This window comes from Sus scrofa, chromosome 7 (assembly GCF_000003025.6).
Source record: "Sus scrofa isolate TJ Tabasco breed Duroc chromosome 7, Sscrofa11.1, whole genome shotgun sequence".
In the NCBI taxonomy this organism is placed as follows: domain Eukaryota; kingdom Metazoa; phylum Chordata; class Mammalia; order Artiodactyla; family Suidae; genus Sus; species Sus scrofa.
The window spans coordinates 47,359,097-47,382,796 of record NC_010449.5 but is presented as its reverse complement, the minus strand read 5'-3'; the positions used below and the strand labels follow the sequence as shown (position 1 = coordinate 47,382,796).

Sequence of the window (23,700 nt, the reverse complement as noted above, 5' to 3'; positions counted from 1 at the left end):
ATACATTTTATAGAAATCTTCTTTTGACTTACTGAAACACGAGTCAGAGTGGGTTGCAATTTTGTCAGTTTTATTTTTGCACAGGAAAAACATCATAAGGACTAGCGAGAAGAGTACAATGGTCTATGCAAATCATCAACTCTTGCCAGTGGTTATTCAGATTCAGAAGTGAAGGAGTTCCCTGGTGGCACAGCAGGTTAAGGATCTGGTGTTGTCACTGCTGTGGCTCAGTTGGCTACTGTGGCGCAGGTTCAGTCCCTAGCCCAGGAACTTCCACATGCCAGGGACATGGCCAAAAAAAAAAAAAAAAAAAAAAAAAAAAAAAAAAGAGTGGAGTATAGGGTACTCACTCCTTAATAACTTGTCTAAAGCAATGGTTCTCAGCCAGGAGCGGTCTTGCCCTGAGGGGACATTTAACAATCTTTGGAGACACTTTGGGTTGTCACACCTGGTGAGCGATGGGGATAGGTGTCTAGCGGATAGTGGCCAAGGTGCTGCTGAAGATCTTTCAATGCATAGGACAGACCCTACCCCCCGACACAGAGTTATCTGGCTCCAAATGCTAATAGTGCTGAGGTTGAGAAACCCTGTTTATCCTGGCCATGCGCACAGCATATGGAAGTTCCCAAGCCAGGCATTGAATCTGTGCCACAGCAGTGACAACACTGGATCCCTGAATCCTTAACCCGCTAGGCTATCAGACTCTGAGAAACTCTGTTCTAAAGGTTCATTAATAATGAATGTGTGGAGTTCCCATTGTGGCTCAGTGGGTTAAGAACTTGACTAGTATCCATGAGGATGTGGGTTCAATTCCTGGGCTCACTCAGTGGGTTAAGGATCTGGTGTTGCCGCAAGCCACAGCATAGGTAGAGATGCAGCTTGGACCTGTGTGTTGTGGCATAGGCCAGCAACTGCAGCTCTGATTCCACATGCTATGGGTGCGACTCTAAAGAGACAAAAACAATGAGTGTGTGACTAGCCATAATTTCTCATAGTATAAAAATTTAGAATTATGTGAGATAGATAATTGAGGTCCTCTGCGGTGGGGGCATGGACCTTTAGACTCTTGAAAAGCAGTTTCAAAAAAAGAAGTGGTGCATGGTAAGAAATAATAGTAGTGAGATCTTGCTGAAATAGTATACAACTTCAAGGAGATTATGGGCCAAAGAAGAAAACCATCCATTATATCTCAACCACCAAAGGAAAAAAAAAATAGTTTTCATTTTAACATGGTCCATAGCACAGCATGCTACTTATCACTGTAGAAGAATTATGTTTTGACATTTCTTTTCCTTACCCAAAAGGTTGGTTAAATATTCATTTACATATAATACTCTTGACATTTTTCTTGCATGAATCATTTTTTTAAACAAAAATCAAGACTACTGGTTAATAAGTAAACCTTGAAATGCCAAAAACAAAGCCAGTAGCTTGATTATAGGAAGTGTGTTACTATTAAGAGCTAAAATATAAGACCTAAAACAATAAAACTCTTAGAGGAAAACAGGACAAATGCATTATAACATTGGATTTGGCAGTGATTTCTTGGACACGAGAAGCACAGGTAACAAAAGAAAAAAACAGACAAATTGGACTTCATGAAAATTTAAAAATTTTGTGCATCAAAAGACATTATCAACAGTAAAAAGGCAAAGCACAGAATGGGAGAAAATATTTGCAAATCATATACCTGATGAAGGATTAATAGTATATAGAGAGCTCCTAAAACTTAACAACAACAAAACCAAACAACCCAATTCAAAAATGAGCAAAGATCTTGTTTTTGGTCTTGCCCTTGGAACAGATATTTGTATGGAAGTTTCTAGGCCAGGGATCAAACCTGAGCCACGGCAGTGACAACGCTGGGTCCTTAATAGCTAGGTCACCAGGGAACACCACAAAGATCTTGAATGGACATTTTTCCAAAGAAGAGATATGCGTGGCCAATAAGCACATGAAAAGATGCTCAAAATCACTAATCATTAGATACAAATCAAAACTACAATGAGATACTGCCTCACAACCAATAGATTTGCTGTTATCCAAACACCAGAAAATAATAAGTATGATGAAGTTTTCCAGTAGAGAAACTGGAACCCTTGTGCATTGTTGGTGGGCACGTAAAATGGTATAGCCATTGTGGAAAACAGTATGGAGTTTTTTTTAAAAATTAAAAACAGAATTACCATAGGATTGAGCAATGGCACTTTTGGGTATCTACTCAAAAGAATTGAAAGCAAGTTATCACAGAGATATCTGTACACCCATGTTCATAGCAATGTTATCCACAACAGCTAAAACAGATGAATGGATAAGGAAAATGTATATACTTAACAGTGGAATATTATTCAGCCTTAAAAAGTAAGGAAATTCCGCCATATGTTACAACATGGATGAACCTTGAGAACATTATGTAAAGTGAACTAGGCCAGTCACATAAAGACAAATACTGTATGATCTCACCTGTATGTGGTACTTAGAATCATCAAAATCAGAAAGACAAAGTATAATAGTGGTTGCTGGTAGGGAGGGGAGAATGGTGAGTTACTTTAATGGGTCTAGAGTTTCAGTTTTACAAGATGAAAGAGTTACGGGGATGGATGGGGGTCATGGTTACACAACAAGGTGAATGTATTGAATAGCACTGAACTATGCACTTAAGCATGGTTAAGATGATAAACTTTATGCTAAGTGTATTTTACCCCAATAAAAAATACAATTAAAAAGAGCCTCCTTCCCCCAACACATACATAAGTAAGCTCAGGCAAACACACACTTCAGTGCTTATGCATCATCCCTGGCCATCAGGGGTTGCAGAAACAATCCTGCTGTCCCTAAAATGCACACCAGGATGAAAACCCACAGGAAAATACGATCAATCACCATGGCAACATACTTCCAATCGTCTTGAATCTGAAAGACAAAAGCAAAGATCATGAAAGAGGAAGAAAAGCAGGAAGAAAAAGACAAAGTAAACACATTTTCAATATCGAATATTTAATAAACATGTTCCTGTAGGAGAAGCCATCCTGCCATCAATATGCCAAAGAACTTTTTTTTCCTAATTCATGTAGTCTGAGGAAATCTACAATTCTCAAGAATTTTTTTGTGCACTAGAAAAACTAGGAATAAAATATCTGTTATGGTACGTCTGCTTTAAATCAGAAATTTCTTAATGTATACATAACCGCCCTTTTTTCCCCCCCCACATTGAATTCCAATTTATAAAGTTAGTTAAAACTAGTTACTTGACTGATGCCTCTGGAGGAGGATCCTGGGCCTTTGTTGCAAAAGCTGATGCAATCCAATATCATTTCCCGCTATTTCAAAGTACTAGCTCATATCCCATTCTAGATACTAATTTCCTTTTGCCATGAAAGGAGCACATCGGGGCAAGCCCATCATCTCTCTTTCTTTTCCACTGCCCCCCACCTCCCCAGCTCCACAATGCCCAACTAGCCAAGTATTATCTTCAATTATAAGGGCAAAGTATCACGGAATTTCTGTAGAATTAGAGAACAGGTTGAACATCAGAAATAATTTCTGGCAATAAAGTAGAAGATGGAAGAAAGAGCGAGACTAATTGCATATAATAGAGCTTCAATTTAGGCCTGAAATAGAAAGAAGAATTGTACATTAATTATACTCCTAGACAACTCAGAAAGCAAGGAAACCATAATTGAATTGAGGAAAAAGAGAACCCATGAATCAACTGATTTGAAGAAATAATCACATAATAAAGAGGCAGCATGTGATTTAGTAATTTAATTAAGTGCACTGAAATAGGGCTGGGAGACAGGGTTTTTATTTCACCATTATGAGCCTGAGTAAATGTGTCCTCTTGATGACACTGAGAAGTCAATGGATTAGAACTATAATGCCCTATTTGCCACAAGATGCTTTATATAAATTCCTAAGACTTTGGTTTATAAAAGCTTCAAATATGCAATAGACCCTGTGATTCCTACCAACACCCCCACCCCACCCCTAGCCACTGGCTAAACCTCCTAAGACTCTCGGAGGCAGTGGGGTAGGAAAACGGAGACTCATTATAATCCCGGCTCATGTTCCTTTCTAGGTGTAAGAATCTGGGTAAATTAAGTGACCCCTTTTAGCCTCAGTTTCCTCATGGGTAAAAAGGGGATGAGAACAGTATCTACCTCAGACAGTTGTTATAAGGATGAAATGAAATACATGCTTGGCACAGGGTCCTTAGTGAATAATACCTTTGGATATTAATATTGGCTTTTTTTTTTGTCTTTTTTTTGCCTTTTCTAGGGTCCCACGGCATATGGAGGTTCCCAGGCTGGGGGTCAAATTGGAGCTGTAGCCACCGGCCTATACCAGAGCCACAGCAACGGGGGAACCAAGCCGCGTCTGCAACCTATACCACAGCTCACGGCAACGCCGGATCCTTAACCTACTGAGCAAGGCCAGGGATTGAACCCCCAACCTCATGGTTCCTAGTCGGATTCCTTAACCACTGAGCCACGACAGGAACTCCAAATATTGGCTTTTAAAATAACCATTAACCAAGTATAAATCTCCCTCTGAAACAATTCACATGGTTTTATCCTGGACAGCAAAGATGAGACTTGAGTCTTACACACACATACAGGTCATCCTGCAAACAGAGCTGGGTGAAAGTTAATTTTCTGTCTAACTCAGGGTCTTTAGGTCACAATGATATTGGCATTCTCTGGAAACTTGGGCACTTTTTCTTTTTACAGCCGTGCCTGTGGCATGTGCAAGTTCCCAGGCCAGGGGCTGAATCAAAGCTGCAGCTGCAGCCTATCCCACAGCCACAGCAATGCAAGATCTGAGCCGCATCTGCAACCTACACTGCAGCTCGTGGCAACATCAGATCCTTAACCCACTGAGTGAGGTCAGGGATTGAACCTGCATCCTCACGGACACTATGTTGGGTTCTTGACCCACTGAGCCACAATGGGAACTCCAGCTTTGGCACTTATGAGTTCAAGTAGATGAATATTAGGCAAAATGGTGAACTAGCCCAAGCGCCTGGCTCCCTCTGCCAGTCCAACTCTGGAACTGTCCCAGAAATAAGAGGAGACCATGCTTTAAAGATGGGAAATGTCGCCTGGCAAACACAAGCAGAGGGGTTGGAGGAGCAGGAGGAGGGTCTTGGAGGGATGCACAGGGGAGGACTTTGGAGCTGTGTTCTCTTCTACCCTAACACTGTGTCTCTTTCCAGCCTGCCACACTCCCAGCCCAGAGCTGCAGGCAGGGTCACTCAGAGGCAAAGCAGCACCTGGCCGAGGTGCAGAGCGGGTGCCCATTGACTGGTGGAGCCTGATGTTTCCCTCCTTGCTGCCCCACGTCAAAGACAAGCAACTGAGTTGAATGAAAGGAACATGGAGGAGATCAAAGCCTGGTGGGAGGTCAAGAGAAGTCCCTGGAGGGGAGGAAGCACCCCTGAAGGAGGGTCCGGCCCTGTTTGTGGCCCTGCAGGTCCTCTGCCTTATGGAGCCTGGGTTTGTGCCCCTCCCTCCAACACAATTCAGGAAGGATGGCTGACACCCCCAGAGAAAGTGAGTTTATAGGCCCCCAATTTCACAACATGAAAGAAAATTCATGGAACAGATAAGCTGAGGATCTAAACCAAACATGATATTCTCTAGGAGAGAATATTGCAAACATGAAGTGTGAACAAGCTGTTATAGAAGAATCAAGTGGAAATACAAGGGTGAAAAGTAGCAATCAAGACCTCAAGAGCTTCAGTGACTGGCAGGGGTAAATACAGTCCCAGAAAGAAACAGAAGAGTGAGGCCCTTTCCTATGGCACCAGAAAGGAAAAGAACAACACTTGGGTTACCTTAAAACTTTTCTGAAATGACACTGAAAAATGACACTGGCAAAAAGGCCAGGGAGTATTATTTTTTAAGTATGTAAGGAAAACAACTTCAACCCTAGAATTTTGTATCCAGCTAAACTTTCTCTTTAAAGTGAAGGCACAAAAAAAGTGAATAGAAAACATGAAATAAAATGACCAAAATGTAGCTAACCCTCATAAAAACAGTCATTACAACACATGGAAATAAATCATCAATCAAAAGTCAGACTCTGGTTGGAATGAATGAAATAACAGATATACATACATATATATATTTCTTTGTAAGTTTCCACCAAATAGAAAACAAATTGTCTCAGGATATGATCAGAAGATCATGGCTCTGCTCTATGCACATCTCCCAGACTTCAGGAGCAACTCCTACAGAGGAACCAACCTTGGAATGATCAGCTATCAGAACCATCAACAGAGACTATTAACGTGGGATCACAAGCTCCCTACCTAGTTTTCTAACTTGTAACTCAATCCTAGCCCTATCTGAATTTACAGTATTTGTTAAACTCTTCACTAATAAGACCAAGTGTGAGCAAGTGGGGATGACCAACACAAACACAAACAACAGCCAAGGCAGGTGACACAATGACACTTCTGTCCCTTTAGGACCCAGTGTGTCCAGGGATGGTCGTTCACAGGCTTTCAGCATGCTTGGGAGATGGCTCTGGGAGAACTGAGCCTGTTTAGTCCAAGTTCCTGAGAGCCCAGGACAGTTAAAACCAGCTAAGAGGGAGCCAGAGAATTAGGAAATTAAAAATATTCTTGGAAAATGGTTTTAGAAGCATGTCAGTCACACAGTAAGAGAAAAAGAAGGAATTCTTCAGACTGAGTAGGCCTCTTTATTCTAAGACTTGTCACCCTTTCATAAACAGGTGCAACCCACTGGCCTGTGGTTCTCATTTCTGCTTTCTCTGGAAAAACTGGAGGATCTAACAACAGTGGGGCCACATTCCCTCAAGGTAACAAACAGATGACCAGAGGTGAGCGGTGGCTGCCACTCGAGATGAACCATGTTCCTGTAGTTGACCACAGTCAGGCTGTTCACTCATTTACCTTCCTGGCATGTCACCTATGATACCTCTTTCAGTAACATTTTTAGAAAAATGTCTGTCTCCATCACATGTCTTGTGGAAACTCTAACACTAACCAAAACTCTTGGGAAGCTCTAACATCCTGTATGGTGCCCAGTAAATGATTTTTTTTGGAATAAAGACAGTTTTGAAGAGCCCGACAAAGACTATGGGTACTTAGAGCTCAGTCTTTAGCAAATTGTCATGAACTTAAAAGAAGCGATCACTTAGAAAGTGGATCAAGAAACAGTAGAGAATAATCTGCAGAAGTGATTAGTGGCAGACAAATGAGAGATTTTCCCAACCATTTCCTTAAGGTCCAACAACTGCTTCTACTGAATTTAAAGAAGTGCCTGACTTCCTGGTTAAATTGCTGGCATCAGCGGGAGATTTTACATTGTTATAGTCACAAGGCTCATAGTTGCTCAGAGGGTGGGACGAGGACACAGGGCAGCTGTCTCCCTCCTGTGTCTCCCACTTTGGTAGGCCATTCACAGCAGAATGAAAGAGGCTCCAGACATTCCCTCCCAATGTTAATTACCTACAGCGCATCAGAAGCTGAAATTATCTGCTAATTAGCTCTTTGCTAATAAGCAACTTAAGGCAGAGCCAGTTAAATTTAAAGCAGAGCTTCTTACAGCATTATTGAACGTGATTCTGGAAACCTGGAGGGAAACAAGGTGGGAGCAGCCAAACCCAGAAGTGTAAAACTTCCTTCCCCATTATTAATCCCTGTCACTAATTCTAGCATGAGATTTTTGGAGGAAATAGTTCGCCCAATTACAAAAATAGTTCGCAAGAGTTTGAATAGCTATTTCACGAAAGAAGATATCCAAATGGCCAGTAAGCATATGAAAAAGAGCCCTAATCATTACTCCACAGGGACGTGCTAATTAAAACAGTGAGAGATGCCCCTTCACCCACGTTGGCGAGGATGAGGATGCGTAGTGTAGCTCCTGAAACTCTGAAATCTTGCCCTGGGGGCGTGTCAATCAGCTCAAACCCTTTGGAAACCTCGCATTGTCCACTAAAGTGAAACGTGCTTCTCTTCAGTGATCCAGCAATTCCACTACTAGGTATGTATCCAGGAGAAATGAGCATATATATTCACCAAACGACATGCAGAAGAATCTTTATGGCAGCTTTATTCTTAATAGCCCCAAATAGAAACGAACAAGTGTCCAACAACTGTAGAATGAAAAAAAACAGAGGGCAATGTTGTCATATTGCAGAATATTGAGCACTAATAAAAATGATCCAAAAGAATAAACCTTAGACATTTTGTTGAATGAAAGAAGTCAGATATGAAAGAGTTTTTACTATGCAATTCCATTCATAGGAAGTTCAAGAGGGGGTAAAACTACTCCATGTAAAAGAGGTCAGGATCAGTGGTTACTGAGGAAGGAGGAGGGGGAGGAGGCACTGGCGGGGGTGGGGAGTCGGGGTGGGGGGGCACAAGGGAACTTTCTCAGGCACTGGAAACGCTCTATATCTTTCCCTAGATCATAGTTGACGGGTATACACATAATGTGAAAATCCACTGAGCTGTACACTTAAGAGACTTGTCCTTTATGCCCACTTAAATTGGGCAAGGGGATGCCGTGACGTTTAAAATGTCGGCAGCTGATCAATACTGACTGGAGATCATCTGGCCTCTTGCCCTTTGCAGCCAACATCCAAATCCACTCAGGGTGTCAGGTGTTCCCACAGCCCAGATGGGGGCAGGCCAGTAGCTACATGCAGGGCACACCTCACAAGCTTTAGCATCCCATTTTACAGGTGAGCAGACAGACCCATAGAGGTGGGGCAGCACATCCAAGAACATATAACTGGTAACGAGAACACTGACAAAAGTAACTTAAAACACCCTAATTCAACGTGGGAAGAAACCAAACCAAAATGCTTTAAAAAAAAAAAAGGAGGAGGAGGAGCTGGTCTAAACACAGGCCACTGATGCCAGTCTAATTCCTTAACCCCACCCTAAGCCTTGCCCATATGGACCCAGTAAATGTTTGTTGAATGAATGAATGACCGATGTCATAAGAGACATATCCTTACCTCTTTGGCTTCATTTTGCGCTTTCATATTTTCAGCAATGTACCTGACACTTTGGATAGCTTCTTTAATTTCTGGCGACAGCGCAGAGAGGGACAGCATGGCGTCAACAGATTCAGAACTGGAGCTCCTCGTGAGGTTGGCACTGAAATTTGAGATTTTTACCCGGCGGTGGTGGCAGTAGCCACACAGCCCGTCCTGACAGGGGTAGCCTTCCTTGCAGCCCTTGGACTCGGTACGGTTGAAGCAGTTCAGGTTTGAGAGCTCAGCGCTATGGAAGGGTCTGGGCTTCGGAGCGTTACCCTCGGTGCTCACTGGCCTGGTCATGAACATGACCCTGGGGAGCAGCTCCAGGAATACAGTCTTCACCCATGTGGGCATCGTGTGCGTGGTTGGGGTCCTGTAGTGCACGTTGAGCACGAACACAGTGATGACGATGGACAGGGTTACAAAAATCATGGTGAACAGGAGATACTCGCCGATCAGGGGGATCACCAGTGACGTGGACGGGATGGTCTCGGTGATCACCAGGAGAAACACGGTCAAGGAGAGGAGGACCGAGATGCAGAGGGTCACCTTCTCGCCGCAGTCGGAGGGCAGGTAGAAGACAAGCACGGTCAGGAAGGAGATGAGCAGGCAGGGGATGATGAGGTTGATGGTGTAGAAGAGAGGCAGGCGCCGGATGTACAGCGAGTACGTGATGTCTGGGTAGATCTCCTCGCAGCAGTTGTACTTGATGTCGTGTTTGTAGCCGGGGGCTTTGATGATGGCCCACTCGCCGCTCTCCCAGTAGTCCTTGAGGTTCATGGAGGAGCCGATCAGGACCAGGTCGATTTTTGCCTTGTCGTAGGACCACGAGCCGAACTTCATGGTGCAGTTCTGGTAATCAAATGGGAAGTAGGTCACGTCGATTTTGCACGAGCTCTTAAAGATGGCCGGGGGGATCCAGGTCACTTCCCCCGTGTACTTGAGTAACGCTTTGGTCTTGTCATCCACCTGGAAGTCCCCCACAGCGCTGCAAGGACAAAGAGGAGGCCTGTGGCACACAGGTTGTCACTGGTGGTCGTCGAATCCAGCTTCTCACACCACCAGCAGGTACACAGCAAGTCACAATTTGTCAGACTGCGGAATATGAGAGCTCAAAGTGCCGTGAAAGGTCGCCCTGTTCACCATGTGCCGGTGGGGATACTGGGGCTTAGGACCCCCGCCCCCCACCAACCTGCCATAGTCATCACCCGGGGGGATGCTACTGGTTCATTCCACACCGTAAACTCCCGACTTGATATTTATTGAGACACACCCAGTGCCAGAGATGGTTTTCTCCTTTCATTAAAGAAATAACAGAAATCAATGCAAGAGGTCATCCGGAGGCAGGTGTTTACGAGAGCTTTGGGGATGTTTGCCACTTGCCGTCTCTGTGGTTTGGCACTTGTTAATGCCTCCTCATTCTGTCTCCATTGGGTGCCCAGTGTGTGACACACATGTATGTGAAACCAGACTGTGGACCTGGAAGGGGCTGCAAAGACCACTGTGGAGCCCACTCCCATTCATCTAAGCCAGTTAGATGGGTCTAGTAACAGGTCCTGCCTCTGGATCCTGATTCGCCACACTCCCCATTCTTCCCTGCACTGCCTTAGAGGGAATAACCCATGTTTTCTGATTCCTTGTCTTTCAAGTCCAGTAAGACAGGTCCCTTTGCCATCTGTCTTTCCCCATTTTTTCCCCGTGTTCCTTCTCCCTTCCTTTTAGCTATGTGCACCCTGGCCTCCCTCCCTCCTTCCTTATTTCTTTTTTTCTTGCCACTTTTGCAGAAGTTCCCAGGCTAGGGGTCAAATTGGAGCTGCAGCTGCCGGCCTACACCACAGCCACAGCCAAGGCAACAACAGATATGGGCCACGTCTGTGACCTACACTACAGCTTGTGGCAATGACGGATCCTTTAACCTGCTGAGCGAGGCCAGGGATGGAACCCACATCCTCATGGACTAGGATGAGGGATCTTTTAACCCACTGAGCCACCACAGGAATCCCTGACTTTCTTTCTATGCAGAGATATACATGATTCCTAGGACTGGTCTATTGGTATTTATCAGCTGGTTTGTGCAATGGAAGATTTGCTGGTGACAACTCAACACCCTGTCCGGTATCGCCTCTGAGAGTGAAGCCTGTCTCTCCTTGTGACAATGGCCTTGCCGCCCAGTGAAGGCTCTTGACATTTCGCTGGGTCAGCCTGTGAAGGTGTTCATGTCCTAAAGGGAACCATCCCTGAACCCATTTGCCTGAAGAGCGGAAAAAGATGACAACCTAAATGTTTAGGGATATCCTGTCTTCTTGTTCCTGGACAGAACTGTGTGAAAACAGAAGGGGATGTTTCAGGGCCTCCCACCCTCACGTGGCGTCTATGGAGCAGGACAGTGATTACACGTGAAGACGCGGTGCCAAATCCACTGCCTGCCTTTACTCCAGCCACCTGGGTTGCTGCAAAGGTGCCCTGCTGGGTTATACACTCATAGGCCCACTTTTCTCCTTCTGGGCCCCCAGTTTCCCACAGGAAGATGAATCCCAGCTCCCGGCCCCAGAGGAAAGGAGGGCTATGAGAGGGGGATGCGGGGTCAGGGGGGACCCGCACAGCCCCGAATGGACTTGAGTACGTTTGGCCCTGAGGAGGTCCGGGAGACTGGCCCACACCAGACAGAGGGCTGAGGGCACCCTGGGAAAGGCAGAGGCTGCCAGAACAACCTTCCTGATAGCATCATGGATCAACAAAATAGACCTTCAGAGCCCAGGGTCTGGTCCAGGAGTTGGCAAATCATGGTTCACCGGCCTGGCCCCTATTTCTGTAAATAAATGCTGACTGGTGCAAACCTCTTTGGGGTCTACTGTCTAGGGCTACTTTTGAACCATGAGGGCAGGGCTGAGCAGCCGTGACAAGAGCCCACAAGGCCCACAAAACTTATAAGACTTACTCCCCAGCCCTTCACAGAACAGTCTATCTAGTCTGATCCCCTCCTTTTACTGAAGAGGAATCTGAAGGTCAGAGAGCAGGACCCACCTGCTCAGGGTCCAACAGACAGCTGGTGGCTGAGCCTTGAACCTGAGTCATCAAGTGTGTGTCCAAAAGGCCAGACACCAGAGATCAGCTTACCTTGGTTGCTGGTGTGCATTTCTGCTATTTTCCAGGGTTCCTGGTACTGTGGCTGCTGCCTACAGAGCCCCGGGCTGTGTCTGCCCAGACCAGGAGGCCTGCTGGTGGCAGTGTCAGCAGCCTAGCTCTGCCACTGGGAGACAGAAGATGAAGACCTTGCTGGGGACTGGGGCCTGGCACGGCCCCAGCCACACAGAGCGCACTTGGTAAGCATTAGTTGAGTGAATGAATGACCGGAAAACAAATGATCTTACCCCGTGGGTGCCCAAGAGATGAGGGTCAGCAGAGGGGGGGAAGGTCAAAGCCAGTGTGCTGCTCAACCGTGTGAGTTGATTAAAAGAAGAAGAGGCAGGGACGGTTCAGATGATGAGCGGGGGGCATCTGAGCGAGGGTGATGATGTGAGAAAGATATAATAGCATCTGTTTCTTTCTTTTTCTTTCTTTCTTTCTCCCTCCCTCCCTCCCTCTCTCTCTCTCTTTCTCTCTCTCTCTTTCTTTCTTTCTTTCTTTTTGCTTTTTAGGGCCACACCAGCTGCACATGGAGGTTCCACGCTAGGGGGCCAATTGGAGCTGCAGCTGCCGGCCAACACCACAGCCACAGCAACGTGGGATCTTTAATCCACTGAATGAGGCCAGGGATTGAACCCATGTCCTCATGGATTCTAGTCAGGTTCGTTAACCACTGAGCCACAGCAGGAACTCTGGCTTCCGTTTCTTTAATCTCTCCACATTTCCTCAGAAAAATAGGGCAATCTAGGGCAACAAGATAGCAAAAGAAAAAACAAAACAAAAAACAAAACAAAAACAAAAAAACGCTGTCCACAACGTCCGCAAAGTTAGGCTATGGAGAACCCCATGCACCCCAGATACGAGAGTGTGGGGTCGAGTCACCACCAGCAGCGGGCCCTACATAGGATTCTTGTGGGATTAGCTGCTGTGGAGGTGGCCAAGCTGAGTTCTCTTATCTTGAGATCCCCAGATAGAATCATCAAGAAGTATCTTCCCTTGAAAAAAGAAGACCTTAGGGTTCCCGCTGTGGCGCAACGGGATCGGCAGTATCTTGAGAGCATTGGGACACAGGTTTGATCCCTGGCCTGGCACAGTGGGTTAAGGATCCGACATTGTCACAATTGCAGCTTAGGTCACAACTGTGGCTCAGATCTGATCCCTGGCCTGAGATCTCCATATGCCTTGGGGCAACCAAAACCAAAAACAAAAACCCACAAACGTCTGCATTTGTGTCATATCCTTAGCAAAGGGAATATCGAAGCAGGGAGGACGCCACAGGTTCCAGTTTGTGGGAGAGGACAGATGGGCGTCCCCCGAGGCCTGCAGAGCGGTCTGGGCTGGTGTTGGCTCTCAAGCTCAGAAAGACCCACCCTTCCAAACTGCTCCTAGAGGACAGAGGCCCACTCCGAGCAAAGCTGCCTAGGGTAGGATCCAAACTGAACAGGGTGGGAGACAGGCTGAGAAGACGTTCAGAAACTAGAGAAGCAGTTGTCTAGAAGGTGCAGGTCTTGGGCTTCGGAGGTGTCCACGCAGAGCATTTTAATGCTTCAAGGGAACTCCCAAGTAAGTAACACAAGGGTCCCACCCCTACTTATTCCCCCCACCCCCCCATCCCTGGGGAGCCCATCTTAAAAGTACAGCAAAGACCATCTATTGAATCAAGAGCAACCAAAAAAAAGGGTTAGCCTGAACCCCATCTTAACATAAGAAACATATCAAAAATAATTGAATAACACACAAGCAGGTAAGTGCACATCACAAAAATAGAGCCACAGAGCAAATGAAACCGACAATCTGATATTTCAAATTAAACTAAAAGAAACTAAGCAATCTTTTACAACTGTGAAAGAGCAGCATAAATCAGAAACGTTAAGAAATAATTTGGGTTAGCAGTGGGAGGATGACTAAAGAGCTGGCAGATCTTAGGAAAGAATAGGAAAAAATGAAATTTTAAACATCTCATTTTAGAAATAAAGACTAGGAGTTCCCATCGTGGTGCAGCGGAAACATGGTTCCAACTAGGAACCATGAGGTTGTGGATTCGACCCCTGGCCTCACGCAGTGGGTTAAGGATCCGGCGATGCCGTGAGCTGTGGTGTAGGTCACAGATGTGGCTCGGATCCCACGTTGCTGTGGCTGTGGTGTAGGCCAGAAGCTATAGCTCCAATTGACCCCTAGCCTGAGAACTCCCATGTGCCATGGGTGTGGCCCTAAAAAGACAAAAAATAAAATAAAGACTGAGCTAAAACATTACATTAAGCAGACACCATGGAAAGTGTAGTGATGGGAATAAAAAACAGAAAGAAAAAAATTACTTTAAAAAAGAGACAAAAAAGAATTTGAGAGAAAATAACATAGACTATAGGTAAAGAAGTTCCAATATATGTGAAAATGAAGTTGCTGGAGAGATAAAGCAATAGAACAAATCTTAAAAACCTGATTCACAAAAAATTTACTGGAAAAAAAGAAGGCTTATTATGTATCTGGTACAGAGTAAAAAACTAGATTCTAAAGATAAAAGAAAAAAATATCTTTGGGTTACCCAAGAAAAAGAACAACCCACTTAAAAACAAGCTGACTCTGCATCCCAATTTAAACCAGGACAGTGATGGTTTACATTTGTGGTCCTGGCACACTTGTTACTAGAGCTTCCTTTCTCTTGCCAAGTCACCAGATTTTACAAGAAAAAGAATATTCGCTTGACATTAGTTGTCACCATGAGTCAGCATTTTAAAGATTTTCATAGAAGGAAATAAGAGCCAAAGATTTTATATCAGCGAAATGACCTAAAAGGATTGCCTGAAAAGGCTACAGTCAATTATGAACTTGTGAGAACTTACGCTATATTGTGTCCAAGAATACTTCCTGAGGATTCTACTAAAGAATGAACTTCAGAAGACCAAAAAAAAAAAAAAAAATCAAGGAGAAGCTGGCAGAAGAAGGTAAAAAGTATTTCCAATGTGTTGAAAAGAAACTCTCACCAGAGGTTCAGTCCTGAGAAAAACCAAAGTTTTAACAAGGAGAGAAGACTTGGATGATTTTCTGTAAATGTTATTTTCAGCTTCAGATTCCAAGGAAATTCCTTGGGATATTTGTTCCTCTCCACATCTGATTTGAAGCATTTCGCCATGTCTCTCAGTAGTGTTAAAAGCATACATCCTACAGTACTCCAGCTGTTCACCCAAGATTGCCAGCAAAAAAGCAGCTATGATATTCAAATCGTAAGGTTAAAATCTGTGCCCCCTTTCTTAATTTTAGCTTAGCAAAAATTCTCACCACCCTGCCCGGCTCCCTGAGAGCCTTTGGACCAGGAGATTCCTAGGATGGTTCATATTCTGCAAGCCAGTGTAATTTATCTTCTGTCTCAGTTCTTTAAGGACCAATTTACAAACTTCATGAAAGAAACATATTTATGAATGCTGTCTTTTCTTGGGAAAGCAATAAATGAAACATGGACCATCTTTGGAATGGATCTTTTAGCCAGTGCCTAAAAAGTGGGATTCAGCCAAAAAACATAGCGTCTCTAGTCCCAATACTAATAGCGAAACATATTAATTTGTACTAACAGAGCATAAAAACCTAAACACAGAATGGTTTTATTCATTAAAATCAGATTAGGTTAATTCTATATGAAGAGTTTTGCTGAAATAGGCTTAATGTGGGTTTTTTTTTTTTGTTTTTTGTTTTTGTCTTTTTAGGGCCACACTCACGGCATATGGAGGTTCCTAGGCTAGGGGTCAAATCAGAACTGTAGCAACTGGCCTACACCACAGCCACAGCCATGTGGGATCCGAGCCAAATCTGCGACCTACACCACAGCTCACGCAAACGCCGGATCCTAAACCCACTGAGTGAGGCCAGGGATCAAACCTGCATCCTCATGGATACTAGCAGGGTTCATTAACCACAGAGCCATGACAGGAACTCCAACTTAATGGTTTTTTAAGACATTATAATGCCAGAGATAAAGCACAGGTGCGAAAATGAAGCTTTCCAATACTGGAGAACAAACTGGTATATACTGTAAAACATCAATTAAGATTACACTTGCCTAATAACAGAGGTTAAACATGTCAGGTTTGTGTGGGCTTAGGAAAGAGAGGCAGGTTTTGCAGTTACCACGATGGGCAAATTCACACCAGCAGAGGAAGAACCTTTACAAGAAAGAGGGGAGGCTTTCTACAGCTGGTGAGCAGAGGCACACAGGCAGCATCGGGCAGGGGCAGGGAGCATTCATCAGGGGGGTAGAAGAATGAAGCTTGCCTGTGTCCTAACCCGGGGGGGGGGGGTGACGCCCAGCTTACAGGGAAGGTCAGGTCCCAGGGAGGGCCTTAGTGATACACCCCCCTACCCCACAACACACACACCTGGATTGCCTTCCTCACCCTACCTCCAGTCTGTACTAGCATATTTGGGCACCGTAACTCATGCCTGCCTTTCCTGGTGCCTGGTCAACTCCTAGAGGCAAGGGGAGGGGGCATCTATTTTGTGCCACTGTACCTCCGGCACCTGGCATAGAGTAGATGCTCAATAAATACCTGTGGAATGAACCAAATGAAGCCCTCTTGGCAAAGGTCCCGGGAAGGCTGGGCTATAGAGCACAGCAGGCCAAGGACCCGGGTCCCGGCTGACAGCCCTGAGAGGGTGGGGGCCACCAAGCACCTTACTTGTTATACAGCACAATGTCTGGCTTCCAGATCTTCTGCGCGGGGACACGCATGAACTCTGCCCCATCATAGTCGGAGGGGTTCCACTTCAGCTTGTAGTCATTCCAGATCTGGGGGGGAGAGGGCAGCGGAAGAGCCAGCATGGTGTTGCTTCTCATGACACCATCCACCCTGCTGACCTCCCCGCCTCTGCGGTATGTCACAGCCGCCTCCTTGACCCAGACCACATTGGCCCACTTTGTCATGTGGGTGCTTGTGGGGGAGACAGCACTGGGCTGAGTGTGCAGGCTGCCTCCTGGCTGCCAGGAGCCACTGCCTCTGTGATTGGGATGGGCCCAGCCCTTATCTGGCTTTCTCCAGTCATTTTCAGTGCCAGGTCCGGGTCCCTGCCTTAAGCTCCTGCTGCTTATGGCCCTGAAATGGCTCAGACATGCCATGAAGCCCCAGTAACAGCACTAAGGACACATGGAACCCCTTCCACCTCCTGGTTAAGCAGGGAAGGCCTCTGAAGGGTTCTGGGGAAGAGCCATGATCCCACCAGCCCAAGGAGTGTCTGGGTGCAGAGGCTGGGAGATCTGAGTCCGGAGCACCTGAGGACTGAGAGATAAGGCTGGAGGGACGGGAACCCCAGAGCGGAATGGGTGTCACGCCTACCAGCCTCCCGGGAAGGAAGGCTTCGTGAGCTGAGTGCTGAGTTGGCTGGGCCAGTGGAAGGATCACCCTTAGGCCAGTGAGTTATCTGTCCACCTCTGCACAAAGGCTCCCTGAGGAGGACGAGGGGAAGCCGAATTCTTTGGCCTCAATCTAAACAGCAAAATCCAGAACCCTTGCTCCCACCCTCCCAGCAACAACACATGGCATAGGATTCTGACTTAAGGATGAGTTTTTAGCAAGAGGAAGAGAAAGAGGTGTCTCAGGCCCACCCTAGACACTCCAGGCCCAGGCCAGCCCCATTGTGTGTGAGCATGGAGGTGTCTCTTTCCAGGCTGCAATCTGTCATCTGTGACTTGAGGGCCTGGACCCTGTAGTCCTTCCAGGGGGCTGCAAAGCAGTGCATGTGACCCCAAGTCCAGGAAGAGACAGACCAGCTGAAGTCCACACTGGAGTGTCCAGCTGTGGGTGTAGGGACCTCCAGGGAGCATGCCCCTCCAGGAAGGCATCCTGGTTGGCTCTGCGGTCACTGTAGGCCTGTGTGACTGCTCTGGGGCCAGTGCCACCCATCCCCGCTCTTTTCCCCCTTCCTCTGGAGGCAGAGGGCCTGGAGAGGGGCTCTGGGGACTCAGGCATCCCCAGGCGAGCTGGCCACAGACCACTGGGAAGACAGGCTTCCAACAAGGTGAGCAGGTGGAGCCAAGCACTGGGGTGCCTCATCCTTACCGGTGGTCAGGGGCTGGGTGGCGTACCATGGCTCATGGCTAGTTGGAAGCCCCTATGCACTGTCATGACAGGGGAGGTGGCTTTTTTTTTTTTTTTTTTTTTTTTTGGGCAACTGAGGTGTAGCTAAGCAGATGCCTCAGGACCCTGGAAGTGAACTTGGTGGCTGCCCGTCCTCATCCTCTACCTCCCAGAAGCCTCCCCTCTTTTCTTTCTCAGAAAACCACAGTGGTCCTTGGTCAGAGCTCACTGTGGCCTGGAATGGTCCCTTCTCCATGGAAGGGATGTTTGCATTCTGTCCTGCAGGCTGTGGGGGGCAGCAGCCATTTTCCCTTTCAGGCATCCTCACTCCCAGTTGGGCAACGGAAAGGGAAAATCAAAACACAACTTTCCCACTGAAGCAGGAGTAGCCCTCCTATCCCTGTCCCTGACATGATCCCCCTGAATGATCACAAGAGCCCCCGAGCCCCGCAGAAGAGAGAGGACCAGTAAGAGTGAACAGGTGTCGTGTGCTGGCCACTGGGGTGTGGCTGAAAAAAATTCAGCCAGCCAGTGGACCCCTGATCTGGGTCCCTGGGAGCAAAGTGGGGGCTTTGGCCCTTGGTTCACAGACAGCAAATAAAGTAGTCACCACCAGGGGGCAGCAGTGCTCAGGGTCTGGTCACTCACTTGCTTGAGCCACAAGTTGGTCTCCATGATTTGGTTTACTTCATCCTAGAAAGAGATTAAAGTAGATGTTGAATTACAAAAACAAAACTGATTCTGGGAAAGGCTGTTCCAGAAGCTCCATACCCCACGACCATGGCTTGTGGCTCTGGCACTCACCACTTTCACCAGCTGTGACATGGACACCTCAAACTGGATGATGACAGGGTCAGACACATTGGCCACTGGCCGGATGATCTCATTGTAATCTTCAAACAGCCGCTCAAACAAACGATGCTCAGCGTCGGAGGTGCTGGCCGCTGAGGGAAGTAACCCTGTCAGATCCTGAGGAAGTCATCACTTTCCCCCACAGCCACCTACAGCCTCCTTTCCACCTGCTGGGGGTCCTGTCTGGAACTCCAGACTTGCAGTCTCACTCCTTCAAGTTACAGACTGAGAAACGGAGACCCAAAAGAGGAGGGATTCCAAGAGGTCACACATTCAGTGAGGACCAGAATGGTTATAAGCCCAGGCTCTGAATTTGGATCACTCTGGTGCAAATCCTGACAAACTGCTGGTGAGCTGTGTGAGCTTAGGCATGTGGTTAACCTCTCTGAACCTCAGTTTCTTCATCTGTAGAAATAAAGATTATAAATGTATCCACCTTGTAGAGCTGTTATGAGTAAGTGCCTAGCTCAGTGCTAGCCTATGGTAATAGCTCAAGAGCTGTCTTTACCTTCTTTGTTATTCCAGGGCAGGTGTGTGATACCAGTGCCATCTGCCTGGGTACAGCACCTCACTGCTTCCACGATGGCAAGGTGACCAGACCACTCCCAAGACAAGGCAACATGGGGTCACCCAGGGCCAGAGAGAGACTGAGGCCCAGGACTGGGGCTCTCCTTCCCACCTAGGGTCCTGTAGGGGTTTGGCCACCAAATCTCTTAGAAGCAGGTACCTGCATGGCTCCCATGGTTCCTGCCCTTGCTGTCTTCACAGCCAGATCAAAGACCCTTTCCTCTCGGAAACCCTTGGGGACCCTCTTTGTTTATAAGCCACACCCCAGGCATCTTGAGTCAGCTGTCTGGTGCTTACCATATACAGATCTGGGCACAACCTGGGGAGGGGATGAGGGGAATCCTTGGTGAAGTCCAACCCACTTCTCTAGGGATATGGACCTCTCCCCGCTCCCCCTAAACAAAGGAGAGGCCACGGAGGGGGGGGGGAAGCCCAGTGGGATGTGCTCCGATCACCGGGCGGGAGGTGGGGGCAGAAACAGAACGCTGGGTGCAGGGCCACAACCGCTCTCCCAACCTAGAGAGCGCCAGCAGCCTTGCCAAATCCCTCCTCCCTCGCCCCTTGGTATCTACCAGCCCTCCCAGGCTTTTTGGCGGCGGGTTAGGGCCGGCTTCTCCCTAGCAGGTTCTTCTTAGACACCAGGCAGAGGACAGAGGCGCGCTCCGCTGCTAGAGGGGTCTCAAAGCAGCCGGCCAGGAGCGTAGAGAGGCCAAGACGACGAGGAGAGACCGGCGCCCCCAAAGCGACTCCCTCCTCTGCCCCAGCTGGCTCCGGTCAAGTCTTTAGCCATCTCTGGCCTCAGCTTTCCCATCTATTCGCAAAATGAGGGGGTGGGCAGAATGCAGATGGCGGAATCCACGGCCTGGACGAACTCCGCGCCCACTCAGGGCGCGGAGCAGGACGATGGGCAGGGCAGGGACTCGAATCGTACCCTGGGCCGGGGAAGGAAGGGCTCCTGTGAGGGCCCTCCCCGCGCCTCCCGTCCGCGCTCAAATGTCTCTCGAAGAGGAGGAAGCCGAGTGGGAAACGCGCACCCCGCCCCCCCAATTCGCCGCCGGCCGGGAGCCAGTCCACCGGCCACCTCGCCCTTCTCCCTCCTTCTCGCACTCCACACCGCAACCCCTTCGGACCCCCAGTCCCCGCTCGGTCGAGGTACTCGTCCCTCCGTGCCCCCTCGACCCGCGCCCGCACCTGGCAGCAGCAGAAGCAGCAGCGGTAGCACCCGGAGCAGCGAGAGACTAGCAACTCGGACTCTGCCCGGATGGGCGCCCATGGTTGGTGGGCTGGCTCTGACCAGAGACTCCGCGCGGACGGGACGGACGGCGTGGGGCGTTCGGCACGAGCGGAGCCAGACCGTCGGGAGCCCGGCGGCAGCGGCGAAGACAGACTCGCCCCACTGGGCTGCACACGCAGCCCGCTCCCTCCAAGCAAGCCCCGGGCGCGGCGCGTGCGGCCAAGGCTGCTCCGCCCCCAACCCCGCCCCCAACCCCGGCGCCGCCCCGCCCGCCGCTGTGGGTTTCGCCCGCCCGGGAGAAGAGGGACTGGCGGGCCCTAGTGCGCTGTGCCGGCGGTCTCACCCCTCCCTCTGTGGTCCCTGCAGCCCAAGGATGGCTGCGCGCCTGGTCAACCGTAGCCGTACTGGCAGACCACAGGCAAGAATAGAGGCTGAATCTCTGTCCCTGGCTTCCTCGGTGAGTGCGAGTCTCCTCCATCCCCCTGGCCTGGGGACCGCGGGACCGTCTGCCTGAGGTTGTAACACATTCTCAAAGCGAGGCCTCAAGATTTTGACACGATTAAGTACTTGTTAATTATTTCAGGATAGTGGTACTTGTATTTTTAAGAGTTCTCATAGTTTACGACGGGGGGAAAAGTTGGAGTCAGTTGAAACAATATCGGCTATGAGTTGATCATTGTTGAGGCTAGATGAGAAACACTTGGAGGATGTTATCCTATTTTACTATAAAACGTGTTTGAAATGGCTCTTGATAACAAATAAAAGAAATAACAAAATTTAAAATGAGATTTCGAGATGGAGCCATCAGAGAGCCTGCACTTCGCGCCCCGTCCCTGCAGAACCTCCTGTGCCCACTCGCCTATCTGCACCCTTGGGTGCCCCAGGACAGTTCTGTGATGAGCAAGCAGCTTTGGCCTCTTTGACCACCCACCAGTTGTGGGGTGGGGCTCCTGAGAGCTTCCTTGGAGTTCCTTTTTCACAGCACAGGTGAGTTGCCTTCATTATTTCCAGAATGGGCCACCTACCCGCATGAAAACCAGACAAAAAGAGATATTTTGCAGGACTCGGAAAATATTTGTAAGAATTGGAGCTTACTCTCAGGCCCTGTTTAGAGCATTCTCCTGGCAAGAGCCCTTTATTTAGAAAATATTGCAAATCATATATCCAACCAAGGACTTATATCCAGAAGATATAAAGAATCCTCAAAACTCAAAAGTAAGGATAGATAGGTATGAGGGATGGTGTTGGGGAGATGCCAGTGTTCTATAACTGTGTTACCCAAATGCATTGAAAAGTACACTTAAAATGGGTGAATTTTATGATATGTCAATAAATAGTTATTTTTAAGAAATATCTATTTTTAAGAACTCAGTAGTGAGAAAACTAAAACCCAGTTTAAAAATGAGCAAGAGTTAAACAGACAAGACCAAGATAAAGTCAAAAAGTTCATGAAAATATGTCCAACATCACTAGCCATTAGGGAAAGCAAATTAAAACCAAGGTGGTATTCATTTAACAGCCACTGAGATGGCAATAAACAAACAAACAAACAAATCCACCCCAAGTGCAGACGAGGAAACAGCAGCTGGCTCTCTCATACTTTGCTGGTGGGAATGCAAAATAGCATAACCGCTCCAGAAAACAGTTTGACAGTTTCATATACAGTAAAACATATTCTCCCCATATGACCCAACAATCCCATTCTTGAGTATTTATCTAGAGAAATGAAAATTTCTGTTCGTACAAAATCCTCTAAGTGGATGTTTATAGCAACTCTATTGATAATTGCCCCAAATTAGTAACAACCTAAATGTGCTTCAACATCCATACACGGATACAAAAAAACAAACCCTTTGAAACCTCACCAGCTTGGATGAATCTCAAAGATACGCTGAATGAAAAAGGCCACTCCCCAAAGGTTCCATGCTGTGTGATTCATTAAATGCATTCTTGGGAGTTCCCATTGTGCCTCAGCGGAAATGAATCTGACTAGCATCTATGATGACACAGGTTCCATCCATAACCTCCATCAGTGGGTTAAGGATCTGGTGTTGCCGTGAGCTGTGGTGTAGGTCACAGACACGAACTGGATCTGGGGTTGCTGTGGCTATAGTGTAGGCCAGCGGCTGCAGCTCCCATTAGACTCCTAGCCTGGGGATTTCCATATGCTGTGGGTGTGGCCCTAAAAAGACAAAAAAAAACATTCTTGGAGGAACTAAACTGCACTGATGGAGGAAAACCAGTGGTTGCTTGGGTGGGGGATGGAATTAGGGGTGGAGGGGCACGTGGCCATAAAGGAGCAGCAGTGATGAGTGTCTGATTACATGAATCTATACATGCCTTAAAATTAACAGAACGGGAGTTCCCGTCATGGTGCAATGGTTAACGAATCCGACTAGGAACCATGAGGTTGCGGGTTCGATCCCTGGCCTTGCTCAGTGGGTTAAGGATCCAGCGTTGCCATGAGCTGTGGTGTTGGTCACAGACGAGGCTCAGATCCCATGTTGCTATGGCTGTGGTGTAGGCTGGCAGCTATAGCTCCAATTAGACCCCTGGCCTGGGAACCTCCATATGCCGTGGGAGTGGCTCAAGAAAAGGCAAAAAGACAAAAAAAAAAAAAAAAATTAATAGAATGGTAAGTAAAAGTCAATTTTATTGTATAATTATATATATATATATATTATTTTTTTTTTTTTTTGCTTTCCCCCACATGCTACCTTTTGAAAGAGACACAGCTGACCCAGCGGGGATAAAAAGCAGAATGTAAGCTGGGCAGTGGGGCCAGGAGAGAGCCATTCATTCAGGAAGGGAGCCAGGAAATGCTGCTCAGAGGAGGGAGCA

General features: G+C 47.4%; 1 protein-coding gene across 1 annotated transcript; it reads right to left on the bottom strand.

The window, feature by feature from the left end:
* CHRNA3 (cholinergic receptor nicotinic alpha 3 subunit) lies at positions 54-21,087 on the bottom strand. Its single transcript, XM_001925760.6, has 6 exons — positions 20,817-21,087; positions 19,011-19,150; positions 18,855-18,899; positions 16,812-16,921; positions 8,995-10,006; positions 54-2,913 (listed from the first exon to the last, which is right to left on the bottom strand). Exons 1-6 carry the CDS (start codon positions 20,896-20,898, stop codon positions 2,785-2,787), a joined length of 1,518 nt encoding a protein of 505 aa, XP_001925795.3. The 5' UTR covers positions 20,899-21,087; the 3' UTR covers positions 54-2,784.

Bases quoted from the DNA above. Each gene is read 5' to 3' on its own strand.
- CHRNA3 (XM_001925760.6), bottom strand. From the start codon at position 20,898: ATGGGCGCCCATCCGGGCAGAGTCCGAGTTGCTAGTCTCTCGCTGCTC. The intron at 19,151-20,816 runs GTGCGGGCGCGG...TACTTCCCTCAG, and splicing joins GCTGCTTCTGCTGCTGCCAG to CGGCCAGCACCTCCGACGCT. The intron at 2,914-8,994 runs GTAAGGATATGT...TTTGTCTTTCAG, and splicing joins CGCAAAATGAAGCCAAAGAG to ATTCAAGACGATTGGAAGTA.